The following is a 16,171-nucleotide window of genomic DNA, read 5'->3' as shown; positions in this document are numbered from 1 at the left end:
CAGTTTTTGTGGTTGCTTTCCACAGACCGTGGAGGTATTACAGAGGTAAGTACCACTGAGTCATCAAAAAGCTGAAGATTTGACTTTGAAATTGCCAAAGCGTGGTTAAGTCTTTACAGGTGTTGACTGTCCTTGGGTGTGTAGGGGGGTGGGGCGGCTATCTCATTATGGGGATTTGGTGGTTCCTTGCTTAGAGTTTTGTCTGATTTTACAGCAAAGGGATTGTGGAAGGGAATTGTTTTAAGTTGTAAGTTCTCTGGCACATATTCCATAGCCTTTTTCCCATAGAAGAGAGCAATACGCTTATTTGAGTTTTGAAACACAGTGTCTTGGCTGACCTCAGGTTTCTTGTTGGTTCATACATATTTAGTTTGTTGGTGATGTGCACTGGTGCGATGCGCCAAATGGCTTATACGACTGCAAATAGAATTTTTGTTAAGCCCAAACGCTGTTCAATGTTTTGTCAATAGAGTACTTCGAAGCTTGAGGGACCATGATCATTTCTTATGAAGCCCAGACCCACACGGCTGAACTATTCTGAACTAGTTAAAAGTGCTTTAGTAACCTTGTTGAGGGACTAGACTACATATCATTGCAGTAATTTAGTTTCAATATTATCGAGACTCACCCTACTTTATGGCAAAACGTTTGTCCAGATATTAAGTTGGTATTTCTTGTAACAAGGTCTTTCTTACATTACCCCTTAATTCTTGTCCATTTCGGCAACTGTTGGTGGGATGCACTTTAAGGATGCTAAGGGAATGTCAGTGTGTGGATGGACTACGAATTCCATCTTACTCTCATTCAGGCAGGTATTGCTGCCGCTCATCCAGCTTTTGATCTTCTGCAGTTGTCCTGTGACCTTCTGGAGGGGACCACCAGTGTTGTCTATGTACATCATAAATTGTTCACCTGCAAAGAGTTGGAATTGGGTTGCAAAATACTCCAAGTCTTTTAGTGACCAAGGGAACGTGTCAGAGACCTGTGGGATAACACCTCAAGGTTGTGCTAGGCCAGTGGCTTGCATCCTTTGGCCTTGCAGATGTTTTGGGCTACAACTCCCATTAGGATATCTATGAGAAACAGCAAATGACCAGCTGTGCGTGAGACTTTTTTTTATCTTGTTGTGGCCCGTTAGACCGGGGTACTAATGGCATTTTTTTCTGTTTAGAAATGCTGCTGTGTTTCGAAACAGAAAAAAAAAAAAAAGTTGAAAAAATGATTGCCGGGTAAGGGAAAACGTAGTCCGTTTTCCATTTCCATGGCAGCCATCGGGAGCGGACGCGCTGGGAACAGAAGTGTTTCCAGCGCGTTCTCTCCAAAAAAAGAAGGTAAGTGGGGTTGGGAGGGTGGGGAGGGATAGTTTGTGGAGGGGGGGGGGGGAGTAAAAAAAAAAAAAAAAAAAAACTTAACTGAGTCCCTGGCAGGGGACGAAGGCAGCCTCCAGTCATGGGGAGGCTCGGGCCGGGATTGCCCCGTTTTCGAGCCTCCTCATTGGCTACACGGCGTACACGGGAATACCGTATGGTATGGCTCGGAAAAGAGCCAATCCACACGTTGTATTCTCGGTGCGCAGCACGTGCCGGGTACTAATGGACAATAATACTCTGCAATACAATGCCAATATATAACTTAGCTCACCCTTGTTGTAATGTGACAGATGCAAGCCAGGAGTGGTTAATGTATACCTCAATAACATTACAAATCCCATTAGCACTAGCCATCATAGTCAATGGTGACAGATCATGGGAGTTGTAGTTCAAAAACATATGGGGAGCCTCAGGTGCAGACCCCTGACCTGGGCAAACAAGTTTGAAGGACATTCAAACCACCACAAATTTGGGGAGGAGGTTCATGATCCTGCAACCTTTCAAACTCTGTTTGAAATTTACATGAAAAGGTTTGAGGTTCACCCAGGGTCAGTGCCCTATGAGTGAGGGAAGGTTGCCATCCCTCACAAGACACTATAACAGTCTCCAGTGCCCTACCAGGCCTGATCCGCAAATATCTCTGGCCCACTTCTGGGTATGAGCAGATCCAACGCCACCTGGGTCCCAAGGTCTGTCAGGAAGGTTGATAGCCCGACTAGAGCTTCCCCTCCAATGCATATGGTTTGTTTGAGAGTGCACAGCAAGTTGGCATGTTTACGGTATCATATAGAGCCGAAAGGTTAATGAGAATGAAGGCTGCCGGGTGATAGTTGTCCAAAGACTTAATCTCTGATGGTCAGCGGGGTCGTTTCCTTTCCTTTGGATGGTCTAAACCCTGACTAGTAGCCATGGAACATAGCATGTAGGAAATGGTGTTTGAAAAAGTTCTTTAATGGTATACCCCCCCCATCTGGCTGCAACCTACTGACCGCATTTTGCAGTGGGACATTTTACCATGGTAAGCTGGGAGTGGGCAGAGGGGCAGGGTTGGTAAAAAATGAATGATAGTCCATAGTTCCCTTTCCTCCATACTTCATGGGTGTCCTTCCCATGGAGACAGGAGCGGTACATATGCACAGCAAACATTCCTCCAAATTAAAACTTTGGGAGGCAGAGCTTACACATGGGCATGGCTTTGTCATGGCACACGCAATCTCCACAGCACAGCAACGTTACCAGTCCCTATTTCCCCTGCATTAGATGCGCTTCCTAACTAGCAATCTTATTATGGGGGGGTAAAGGGTGGGCTGTATGGAGCAAAGGGGACTAGGAGTAAAGCAGTGCATGGCACGACTGTTCTTACTCCTACACTCTGTCCCGTTTTCTCCGTATAATGGGCAGCAGGATCTATCCTACGGCAACATTGTCTGGAGGACAGCCTATCCGAATCTTGCATCTCACGTGCTAATGGTATCCATGCAGTAGTGCTTGCCGAAGGCCGAAGGGGAATACCATGTAGCTGCCTTCGCAATGACATCCCACGGGACCTGTCCTTCTTTTGAAAAGCCACTGCCGTGGCTTTGGATCTGTGTGTGCATTAATGTCCTTTGGGCCATGCTTGCATAACAATGAGTAAGACTCTGATATGATCACCACTGTCCATCGTGCTATGGACGTCTTTGAGGCTATTGAGCGTGGTTGCGTGCTACAGAAGATAATGAAAAGATTAGCAAAAGTTCTGATGGATTTCACCCTCTGACCAATGCCAGAAAAAATGTCAATGCTCTGCAAAGGTCCAGACAGTGCATCGCTCTGCATTGTTGCCTTGAATTGTAGATTAAAAAAGAAAGCCACTAGTGATATTTCTTGGTTGATGTGAAACCAAAAACCATCCTTCTCTAACAACTTAGGTGGTTATGGCTCCTAAACTGCGAGAGCCTGAATTTCGCTTATGCATCTGGCTGATGTAATTGGTGGTGTTCTAGATTATGAAACTGAGTTCTGCTAAAACATGGATGGAGAAAAAGTAATGGAGGAAAAGAAAGTTTGCCAGGAAGAGCTCCACTGACCGGCATTGTCCGTACAGAAAAAGTGAATGGTGGGCATTGCCAGTGGACGGAGTCTGTGTGCAACATGACCACATCCTGTGTGTGTGCAGGATCCTACGACACAATTTAAATTTGGATTAACTTTTACTGTACAAATGTACCAGTACCGTCCCAGTGAGACAGACACCCAGCGAGTATGGAGGAAAGAGGACAGGATGGAGAAGTAATACAGCTTGGGGGAGAGGTTAAGGGTGGGAACACGGTGTTATAGGGACATTGGCCTGCCATAGAAAAACAACACTGTAAAATGCAGCAAAATGTCCTCTATGGTCAGATGCGTTAGACCCTCTTTAATAGCAGTTGGAATCTTCGCTTTACTTCAGTACCTCCGGTACTTCAATATGGTCAGTGCTAGTGGAAATGTGACTGTGCTCTTAAAATATGCTGCCCATGAGTTTGGGATGAAGACGCTTCCGTGCTGAGTGCTCAGAGGAGAGGTTTTCTTTTGTGATAGTGTTGAACTCCATGAGTTTGGTCTTGGTAGTTAGAGCTCGCTGTAGCTCAGGTGTGGATTGCTGTTTGGAAAAATGTCTTCTGATATTTTGAATCTTTTTTCAGAAGTAGGAGGCCATCTATACTACCATTCACAACTGATCTATAAAAACATCCGAAACATTAAAGGTTTTTTCTCTAGGCAAGACTACTGGTGTAGGGCTGCCTGGGTTAATGAGAGAATTCACCATTTGAGTAAGTGACACCAGCTGAGCTAGTGATCCGAGAGTCAAAGCAAATGCTAGCAACAAAAATTGAGATGGACCTTTTAACTTCTTCTGACAGTCGAATCAGGGATGTATGCTTTCTTTGTGAAGTGCCATTTTGGCTCCAGTATCCCTAGAAATGGAGCATCAGCTAATGTTTGTGGGGCGAATATGGTGTCCACGGGTGCCCCTCATCTTGTGCCCCATGTGACTCCCTAGAATTGCCTTCTTAATACCAGCCAGAAACTCTGGACCCGCCAACTTAACTTTCTTTAACTTCACAAGAATAAAAAGTGTTCAATTATCTTTCCTCAACAACAGAGTTACCTATTAAATATCAGTTCACGTTCTGAAAATACATACCTTTTTCAGTGCCTTGATGCCAGAAGTACGGTTTTCCAATCCCATGTGCAACCGTCCCAGTTTCAGCCACATTGAGGCAACATTCAGAGAATATGAGGGATAATGTTTGCTGAAAAACAAAATATAAATTGTTCTACTTACGAACTGTGTTGCAGGAAAAACGAAAGAATACATGGTGCATTTGGGAATAAAGACCAAGCAACAGTCTACATCTATAAACCTATAAATAAGACTACGTTCACTGCAGTTATTTCTATGAACATTTGATGATTTTAACACAACAAAACCCTTTAAATTCAGCGGATGTGGGAAATGATGATCATCTTAACTCAGCGCCACCCCTGTTGATGACCGCTAGGATCTTTTGATGCGTTACTTACATAGCACTTACGCCCAAGTGCTTTAGATAGAACACATATACGTACAATATCACCCAACCAGCATTGACATCAGAAGGATGAAAGGCTGAGTTTGTCTTGCCGGGATTCGGACGTGTGACCTGCAGATCACACACAGGTTGCAGAGAGCGCTCAACCCACTGAACTATCTTTACTGGCCTTTCATTTTGTTATACCATAGTTTATTCAAGGGCCACTAGCGATGGCCACTGTACATGTTGCACCAATCAGTTTCTTTAGGGCCCACTAGCCATGTCCTTCAGCTGTGGTCACTGTATATGTTCAACCTATAGGTTTCCTTGGGGCCCACTAGCCATGGCCTTCAGCCCTAGCAAGTGAGCACGACCTTTGGCTGTGCCCACCGAATATGTTAATAGGTTTCTTTCAAGCCCACTCGTCATGGCCTTTGGCCACGGCCTTTGGGCGTGGTTGCTGCACATGTTGCACCAATAGGTTTCTTTGGGGCCCATTGGCCAGGGCCACTGGCACAAACACCAATTTCCCCTGCCTAGTAGATGTGATCATAACATCTGCCCCTATTTATTCCACCCCTCAGTTTCCATTCCTTTGATAATCCCCTGATAATTACCACAGCAATCTCGTGAAAATGACTGTGATAACACTACAATACGTTCTCACAGGCGCTGTGTGCCTCCTTCCATTTCCCTATGTCCCCCCACCCACCTCAGTGGACTTTACCTCCCTGGCCCAAACCTATTACTCCCTTTCCCTCTTTGCTTCATGTGATGCATTTTAGTTTCCGAGCACGTCTTGCGTTATAACCATAGTAATCTTGCAAGATTCCACCAGGTATTTCCCAGATAATGTAAAAACCTCTGAACTGTAACTGGGGCCACAGAACAGCCCCAAAATCCCAACTTCCCAAGATGTCCTCTTTCCCCTTCCCGACCTCTAGCCTGGTGTGGGTTCATCCTTTTCCTCCGCCAAATAGCTTTTTTGCACTTTGTTTTCGCATTCCCCTGGTATTACTGTGGTAATCACTTGCAAAAAAGGCGGCTTTTCATTCCTAAGCAAGCTTCTCTGCTGCAAAGCACCAGGAGAGATCTAGCTATATTGTTGGGAGGAGAGGGCACCTTCTTACCCATCAAATATTTTGAAAACTACTGAATGGAATAACCCCAAACCTGTCTGGAAATTAAGTCAATGCTTTGTGCCCAAGTTGTTTCTTATTTGGCCCAATTCTCTTCAGTGGCTTTGTGTTTCGGCTTGATAAAATGTGGACCTTTTCTCTATGGGAAAATGAATGGGAGTAGTCCAAAAGCAGCGTTTTATTTCTTTAATAACTTTTTCATTTTTTAACAAATCGTTTCCATCATTTCCAGTCTGGAGGGGGAAGGGTTGGCGTGACAAACCTTTTCATTGGAAAATATCAACCAAATCCATCATGCAAGTCAAAAGTTATTAGCAATAGTATTTTTCCAAGACAAGACTTCATTTTTTCCAGCACTACAGGCCCTTGTGGAGAGCACATTGGTACAATGCACCTGTGAGTAAGGCTACTAGTCACTGCTGGACATCTAGATGATATAATTACAAACCCATCATACATGTGACTGTATATAGATGCCAACAAGAATCTTGGTAAACAATTCCAAATACATCGTTGGCAAAGTACACAAAGGTAGTGTTCAGTAGCAAAGTAATCCAGTGGCTCCCTAATTTACTATTTTAATCAGAAATGTTGATTGTTTTTTTTTAACTTATGAAACACATGCCCCTTCCACAACGTATTTCAAGCTTTACAATATGATTTTCTTTGTACATCACATATAAGCGCTCAAACAGCAGCAATCTAGAAATAGTTGCACATATTATTTCCTCAACAAAGCAGAGGAGGCGGCTTGGAAAGCGGGCGGTGGATGCAGCTGCAGCCCTCTGCACTGCCAGAGGGGAGAGCCAGCTTCAGAAATAGAGCTGGCACCTCAGGCCCCGAGCCAGGGAAGGGTGGGCCATGGCACATAGAGCATTCATCCCTCGGGAAACAAGGCCTGGCTAGCTGCGTGTGCCCCTAGGCCTTGCCAGCCGATGATCGGTGGCAAGCACTCTGAAAGAAGCTGTTGACTTACGCTCCCAGCTGGAGAAAGCATTCTGCTTTCGACTGAAGTGTGCTGCAAGACCCACTGCAGGAGACTACTCATCCCAGGATGAATAAGGCCAGGCTACCATAGGGCTGTAATTACCAAGAGGCAGAAAGGAGGATAACTCTCCGACAAAGCGCCATCTGGACTATAGTGCTGCCACAGTGTACATCTTAGCACGAAAACAAGGTTTCATTTTCACAAGCGCACTCAAGGCCACCGCGGTGTTGAAACCCCACCCGCGAGCCAATTCAATTTAATGGATTCGAAATCGGCAACTTTCCATGGCGTAGGAAACGGCCAAGCAGCACACATGCCATGATAGATGATGCGGGAAGAATAGGAGTAAAAGACGTTCAGATAAAAAGCTTAAAATATGATTACATTGAATGTCCTGGAGAGAACTGTGACGTACAATCATTCAGCTCTAGGAGAACAGAGGAACCGGGAACTAGGCAGCCACATGAATTAAAAGCCAGCTCGTCTGCATGAAAGCGATGGTGTGCCACAGCCGATTCCTGCACGCAAACACCACCCCCTCTCAGTGTGCTGCCTCCTGTACACTGAAATGCTGCCCCTACTACCGCCTGGTCCAATCCACTGCCATCCCACAATGCAGACTCTCCATTAACCGCCTCAGCTTCTCCTCTCCCCATTCCAACTTTCTCCGTGGCATGCATGATTCCACGTTTGCCTCTTTCCAAGCTCGCAATCGTTTTTAGATTAGGACTCTTACGTGTTGTTTTCGAAATAACTAGGGAATCACACACTACTGGCATGCTTAGTGGCAAATGACAAATATGTATGTCTTCACGTCTGCCTGGTGATCTGTCTTTATTCTCTCCTTTTTTATGTTCTCTGGTATTTCAAGGTGAATATTAGGCATGCGTCTTAGTTGCAATCATTTGTCTCTGTTGTTAATTTAACAGAAACATGCAATATGTCTGAGGCGTGATTGATGGAACATTGTTTTTCGGTACTCTTTTTAGCTTGAAGCGTGTGCCTGTCTTGTGGTAAGCATTTGCATGATTGTTATCGCTGGTCATGGTGTGGACTTTGCTACTGTCCTGTAGTCATGGAATTCAGTTCATTGGGGCATTTGAAGAAGCACTTGACTCATCACAACCAAAACCAATTGGCGTTGCCAACGCTGGTCTTTTTGCCCACATGTTTGGCATTCATTATTTTCATCTATGTGTGCTCAGCTGTCCCTCTGTCCACAATCATTTGGATGGTCGCTGCGTCCTCCCCCCATGGTGTACACCATCCAAGCACATCCGATCTCCCCTTCTCTTTCCAAGTTCAATTCCCCTTATAGACCCCACCCATTGTCTGTCATCTTTAACAGACCTCATGATCACACCACACCAACATTTAACATTTTCACTTGATACCTGTGAAGGCCTGAAAATAACGCTGCAGCCCTTCAGAGTCCCCAGATTTCCAAAGCCCCATCCTATGCATAGTCCCAAACCATGTGCTTCACAACCACAAGAGGTCTCATTTCATCAAACAAACTCTTGTCTCTGTACCACAATTCCTCACACAATACCACACCTATCAAAGGTTCGCAGCTTCGCATCCATCATGTGGACTCGCTCCTAGACTCCCAGTGTGATTAGAAGAACATTCTGCAATTCAGTAAAAACGGACAATTTACCAGTGTCACTAGGCAGGTATTTCTGGAATTATTTATTTGATTTTCTTTCATAATTACAGAGGTTTCATCTTCCCATTCATACCACCACACTGGTCCCTCATTAAGACTTCTCCCATCTGACCACCCTTGCTTAGAAGCAATCCAATGATATAGCATATTTTAGATGCCTATTAAATAAATCTCCTAAAACTACACGGCTGCGTGTATGCTCATCCTTCCTTCACTCTGAAGCATGTACAATATCCATTCTGCCCTGCTGTCCACTGCAGAACATTTTCCTATCTACGCATGAACCATCTGATTTCATAATCACCAGTCTGAGCTCCACTCCACTCTACACTATTACTTGCTTCTGACACTACATTTCTACAGCTTTATCTGTTTTAGAGTTTCAATCTGTAAATAGTCTGCCATATAGTGGTTGCACCAGAGTATTGCAACGGCTTTATAAGTACTTTATGCATCAACAGAGGTATGCTGGTCATAGGAACCATGTATGAAGTGTTCCTGCTACCCGCAATGCTCTTTGCAGTCAACGCCCTCAGTTTGAGTTTAGATATATGGGGGATTCGATATACCAAATTCGAGATAAACACTGTATACCGATTTGTCTGCCATTGGTTTCAGTGACAGAGAGCAGAAGGACGTAGAGCATAGCACTGGCTGTCTTGGTATTGTGGGATGTTTTTACCCATGCATCCAAGCCCTATCATAAAACTGTGCAGTACTGGCATGGAAAACATTATGATGGCCAGAACTCCCCAGAGAGTGCACAGGGAAAACATGAAGAATAGGCTGCCACCCATTTTTGCCTATGTTGTGAGCACAGGAGGGCACTGCCTAAAACCACCATTGGGCTACACACACAGTAGCCTGAAACCATTGGGAATGGCAATGCTGATTGCCAAAAAGCAACTCAGAACTGTCGGGAATTCATTTTCTTAATCCCAAAAATGGTTGCAATAACGGTACTCACCACTATCAGAAAGCCGGCATTTTAAAACCACCAGACTTTTGTGTAAAACTGAACAGAGGAACCCAAACCAGACCAAGGAAAGATTCGCTTAGAGGTGGATACAATGTAAAACTATATTCTGAAATGACTTGAAGGAAGTAATTATTTAATGTATAGGTAAAAATTGTAAGTCAACTGGGAACTAAAGTGACATTTAGCTGAATTCTGCCCGACAACTACCCCCGACAGGAGAAACCTGCTCAGCCACTCTTCCCAGGCCTAGCTGCATCCTGCTTCCCCACCAAAAGGAGTTGACACCTCTCTGATTAGATTAGGGGAGGGGCAACTGCAGGAGGTTGAACAAAGCCTTGTCCTGGACTCAGGCAAATGTTATATTGGGGGGGGCCGTAAAGTGGCTTCCTCTTGGGAGAAGTGGAGGAGAAGTGCCTCTGGGAGCCACCCGAGCTGGAAGCGGGGGCAGACAGAAGCTTCCCCCATGTGCTTTGGAACCTAAACCACACCCATCTGGGCCAGAGCATAATTTTAAAAAAGATGGATAATTCATAGTACGGACTTGTCAGAATTATATAAGTAATATCATTATTCTTGTGATTTTTCTGTGCACTTTTTAAGAGGTGTTAGGACCCTGTGGTGTATGCTGGAGGGTTGCTAGCGGAAAATAGGGTCTTACTCCAAATGTCTGCATGTTAAAAATCTGACACTTCATCAATTAATGTCCATACTCCTTGCGCACATGTGTGGTGTGTCATTTTTGGTAAATGTCCGATATTGGTAAACCAGTCAAAAAGCACAAAATGTTGTCATTTTTGAATGCAAGCCCCCAAGAAGATCAGAGGCGGACAAGCATGGACCATGTGTATCTGGGAAATATGTATTTGAATCAAATATAGATTTGTGGGCAAATTGACCAGGGGAGGATCCTCTGACCCATAAACGGACCTCATCACTCTGACTCACATTTCCTTCCCCCAATCATGGGAGAGGGGAGAATTGGGCCAATGACAAGTAGAAAGGGGCAGGCTCAGTTATGCCACACACACACCCACTTCCAAAACACATAAAAAGAGACTTCTGGGACAGGTAGAGACATTCAATTCCATTTTCTGCGGGACGCTCTGCTGGGAGACTCCAGACTTCACATCCATCAATCTTCAGAGACCAGAAATTTACTTCAGAACTTAAAGCAAGGGCCGAAACCCACAAACTGAGAACTCTTCTCAGCAGGCCTCAGCATCCTTAAAATCATTTGCAAACTATTCCACAGCCGGGCGAGCTGTCTGAATTCTTTTGCCAAGAACTTTTGCCAGTACCCAGAAAGCAGTGTTACATCCAGAATCCACTTGATCCGGACCGGAAAGCAGAGCAGTATCCAGAACCAGAGGCCGCTGTATCCAGAGAGGCTAGACCAGCAGAGCAGAGCTGACCCAGACCGCTGTGAGCAGAACCAGAGATCCGGATCGCTGTGAGCAGAACTGGTGCCTGATTGACCCGCCGAGCAGAGAGAACCACCGCTGGACGTGTTGACCAGATCCGTGACAAGGCCTATTTCAAATTTATATTGTGAGTACCTAGCAGAACTGTGCAGAACCAATCTCTTAGTTAAAATAATCTAATCCAAATTATTTTAACCTAAGTAGAACTGCCTCCTAGTAATCCTGTCATCTGTCATTCTAAAGCTGCGAGCTGTCATCTGTCATTCTAAAGCTGCAAACTGTCACCTGTCATCTTGAGTTTTACTTTAAATCCGAAAATCTACCTTTATTAAATCGTCGGTATCTCTTGAACCGTTTGGGCTAGGAATGTGGTTTAACTTTCATTTTAAAGCTGTGATTCTAGGCTTTCCAACGGACCTAGAACCGACCACCTCCTCCCTATACTTTTCCCGCAATTGCGAAATGTACCGCGATTTGCGATTTTGGCTCAATTTCTCCACTTGTCAAAATAGCAGCTCCATTCTTTCCTTTGTTAAATCCGTTTGCAACCTGGGAATAACTCAGAGCATTGCTAAAGTGAGCCTGAACTAATACCAACAAGCATCTCTCACTCACCCTGAATCTCTAGAGGGAATTAAAATCAGTTAGCACATTTTCCCATCCATTGCCATCACATTTAAAAGCATTTTGGGCCTGTGTTTCAAACTTCTGCTTGTTTCCTCTAAGCTTGCTGGGGGTGGGGGAACTGAATTCCGTATTGTATTTGATTGTATTCCCGAAGACTGTGTGTGTTACTTCCATCTCCTTGCATTGCATATAGGGGGGGGGGTGAATTGCCACCAGGGGAAAAGTGATTACATTGTCTTTTGTTGAAGCCATATCAAGTTATTTCGGTACTGCATTTTATTCCACCTTGCATTTCCTTGAAAGCATAAAGCATTTCAGCTACCTCATCCTCTATACTACTCCTAAGTAATCAAGTGTACCACTGTAACATTACCCATTGTGGATCCACATCATATGTCTAAGTGTACTATCAGATATTAATTTGTTATAAAAGTGTGACACATATATATTGTTTAATTTTTCAAATAAACCTTTTAATTTGCAAAACAAACCTACTTCTTGGCTCAGTGGGGTCAGGGGGATTCTAAGAGGGGGGTGTTATACAAGGGTTGTCATCCAGAGTACTGAACTGGACATACAAAATACATCAATAAGGGTTTTCCTCAGCATCACAGACTAGGCATTGACTTAGCTGTAGTGTTGATTGAATATCGCTTACAGTATGCTTGTGGCTTCGAGTGGTGAGGCAGCGTATCTGCTAAGATAAGTCGGAGAATAAGGCCCAGGCATGGTTTCAGGAGAGTGTAAATCGCACAGATCGGCAGTAATGTGGTTCTCCAAATTGACACCTGCTATGGCCGAAGGCTAATCGGAGACTGGGTAGATGCAGCATACACCAGAGGTGCAGGAATGGGCATGGACAACCAAAGCAGGGGAAGAGCTTTGAGGTCAATGAAAGCGATTACCTGCTTGGTGCTGATAAAGTTGGATGGTCACTGTGCTGGGGAATGGGGAGGTGTCCTGACAGAGCAGCACTGAGGACAGCAAGTTAGTGGGACCTGAGGCAGGATGCACCTGCACCATGAAGTGTGAACTGGCAGACGAGAGGGACATACACAAGTTAAGTGAAAACATTCTTGACAGGGGGAGAGGTACAGCTCGACCGTGCCACTCCCCGACTTGACGTTGGCCGTACATATATTACGTCACTGGTCCCCCTACCTTTTTTCTCTCAAGCTCAGCTGTCGCAGAGGAAGAATCCATCAGCTAAACGACAGCCAAAAAACGCATCCAATTTATTTTCTTTTTTGTGAAAAAGAGATACCGCGTTGAAAGCAACCATCTGACGGTACCCAATCAACGATGCATCAATAATGCCTAACACCTAAACATCATCACCTCAATTTTTTATCCCATTAGCAGAGAACAACCACAAAACAGCAATAGACCACTTTCAGAAGAAGAATCCATCGAAAGAACATAAACAGTAAGTCATTTCACCTTCAATGGATTGCATTCTCCTGCAGATTCCTTATATGATAGACTCCCAAAGCAGTACAGAGTGCGGAGGCTGGCTGAAAGCCCTCGGACAAGGAAGCTCTGCAACACCGCTCTGCCGAGCCGAACGTCAGAACCCAGTGCCATATCTAATCAATAATGCTTAGTGAACGTGTGTACTGACGACCACATCGCTGGTTGACATATTGCCTTTACTGGGACTCCCCATTGCAAGACAGATGATGCAGCCACACCCCTTCTAGAATGTGCTCTGATACCTGGTGGCAAATCTTTTCCTGCTCTTTGATAACACTCCGCAATGCAGAGAATTATCCAGAGAGAGATCGACTGCTTGTACACAGCCATGCCCTTCATAGACAGAGAAAAAAGCCACAAAGAGTTTGTCATCATGCCTAAATTCTGCCATCCTAGCTATGTAGAAGCAAAGCGCCCTCTTAGGATCCAGCCTGTGTAGCCTTTCCTTGTCCTTAAAGGGTTTGTGAAGGAGGATAGAACATTGGTAAATTAATGCTCTGTAACACATGCAAATCTGAGACCACTTTTGGCAGAAATTTGGGGTGTACTTTAAGAGAAGACTTCTCCTTGAAAAACTGCACGAAGGATGGCCTGCACGACAGAGCCTTCAGCTCACTTACATGCCTTGCTAACGTGATGGCCCCAGGAAAGCTGTTTTCAGGGTAAGTAACCCGACAGAACACAAATGCATGGGCTTGAACTGAGCTGCCATCAAAAAAGTTATCAAATTGAGGTCCCAGTTCCGAACCAGAAATGGAGTAGGCAGGAACCTATTTACAAGGACTTTCAGAAATTGGGTCATTACCGGAACTGTAAAGAAAGATCCTTGATCCGGTGACCTTTTGAACACAGACAGAGCCACCAAGTAGCACTTGACTGTGCCTATCTGAAGGCCTGCTGAGGCCACTGATAAAAGGAACTTCATCACTGCAGTGGTGGGATAAGTGATAGGGTTTGTCCTGTGCTCTCTACACCATGCCTCAAACTTTCTCCACCTGCACACGTAACAAGATCTCATAGAAAATCTGCGTGCAGCCAGTCCGACCTCAAGTACCTCTTTTGAGAGGTTCTGGTCATCATGCCTCATCCTCTCAAGAGCCATGCATTTAGGTTGAGGTACTCCGGCTTTGGGATAAAATATCTACCTGAGAATCCAAATCTTTAATAATCTGTAAACATTCATTTTTCCATGTAAATATGACCTGATCTGTGTCCATTGGCAAAGCTTCTCCCAAAGTGGCTAAAAGAGGGAAGTCAGCAGCCGTCGGGCATTTTCTCAGGAAGGATAGTTTTTTTCATTGAGCCATGGCTTTCAAAGACAGTAACCCCAAATCATACCGTACTGGGCTGCTCTTAGGGAGACATAGCACTTTTTCCCAATATAGTCCTTTCAACAGAGTCAAATTCATGTCAGCCATATAGGTTTCTGCACCATAGGTGATTGGTACATCTTTTGCCTTATAAAATGTATAAACTGGGTGAATGGTACATTTCCCATACTTCCGTGAGATAAGCAACCCCTGACAAGCTAGAGACTCCACCCTCCGCCTAAGAAGACCCGCATTTGTGTTCTCTTTTGGGTCTGTATTGAAGTTTAACCCCAGGTATCTATACACATCTACTTTAGCCAGTATTCCCTCCAGAATTAACCAGTTATAATAAAAACATTTCTGTGAGCGTTTTGGGTTTACAACCATTATGTTAGATTTACTAGCATTTATCATCAGATTATTTTCAACTGAGAAATTTTGAAGGGCATTCAAGGGTTTTTGGCGACCCACCAGTGTTCTATCAATCAAGACGAAGTCGTCAGCATAGAACAACCCGTGGATTCTCTGGACCTTCATTCTAAGAGGGTTAGCTCTCACTGCAACCGTTGCTTCCACAAAATCTGACACAAAGGCTAAATAATGCAGGGGCCAATATGCACCCCTGCTTTAGTCTTTTATGTGTTATGATTTATTTAGAACGTTTTCCTTGCTGGCTAATTCCTACATGCAGGGAGGTATTTGCTTAGAGCTTTATTATCATTTGTAATAGTCCTTCGGGACAACCCCATTTTCGCATTTTAGCCCACAATCGCAGTCTGTCAATACTATCAAATGCTATAACAAAATGTATGAAACCTAGATATAAAGGAAACTTCTCAGGTAAAGCCTTCTTTTTCTGATAGTTAGTAAGATCCCATTCAGGGGCGTTCTGATTATTTTTACAAATCCAACCTGGTTCTTATTAAACTGCCTGAATGTTTGCATCCAGGTACATAAGTCAGCATAGAGAGGCAAAAAGCTTACCTGGGGCGTCCAACAACGCTATAGGGTGATAATTTGTAGGTAAGGATCTTATGCCTTTTTAAAAATTGGGATAATTATTGCTGTCCTCCCTTAGGAGGGAATCGTTCTGACTTTATAATTAATCTGAATATTGATGTTAATATGTTGGTCCAGATATCCAGGAATGTCTTTAGAATGGCGCTAGAAAGCCCACCCATTACTGGAGCTCTGGACCCACTACTTTTGAAATCAGAGCCTTAATGTCCTCTTCGTCTACAGGCAAATACCACTCCATCTCTTCAGTTAGATCTTCACACTTCCAAAATCCTCCTGCATTATTGGGAGGCTATAGAGGGGTCATTTGAGGCCAACATATCACAAGCTTGGTTTTCTTCAAGAGGTTGGAAACAGAGATCGATCCTTCTCAACACTGGTCCACTCTCCCAGGGTTTCTGGGATGGGTTTATGGAGTTTGTTGTCAGTTGTCCACCTCTCTGTTCTAGGGTCCTAGTCCCCAGAACACACCCCTCCTTGCTCCTTGTTAACCCTTTAATAGCCTCCATGCCCTTCAGTGAGATTGCACCATCTCGTAACTCCTCCTACTTCAGAGGTCGGCCTTAGATCACCGTGGTCAACCAAAACATAACCAGTCTATAAGAGGGCCACCTATTCGCCCTCTTCCTCAGATCTTGT

The 16,171-nt window shown here is 44.5% G+C and overlaps 1 protein-coding gene across 1 annotated transcript in view; it reads right to left on the bottom strand.

Annotated features, from left to right (window-relative positions):
- The window catches only part of SMYD2 (SET and MYND domain containing 2), a 349,576-nt gene that overhangs the window by 29,824 nt on the left and 303,581 nt on the right, over positions 1–16,171 (bottom strand). The window contains exon 11 of the mRNA XM_069608562.1: positions 4,540–4,648. Within this exon, the coding sequence (XP_069464663.1) occupies positions 4,540–4,648 (109 nt within the window). The remainder of the gene's footprint in view (positions 1–4,539; positions 4,649–16,171) is intronic.

This window comes from Ambystoma mexicanum, chromosome 4q (genome assembly GCF_040938575.1).
Source record: "Ambystoma mexicanum isolate Mex_15411 chromosome 4q, UKY_AmexF1_1, whole genome shotgun sequence".
Taxonomy (NCBI): domain Eukaryota; kingdom Metazoa; phylum Chordata; class Amphibia; order Caudata; family Ambystomatidae; genus Ambystoma; species Ambystoma mexicanum.
This window is presented reverse-complemented; position numbering and strand designations above follow the sequence as displayed.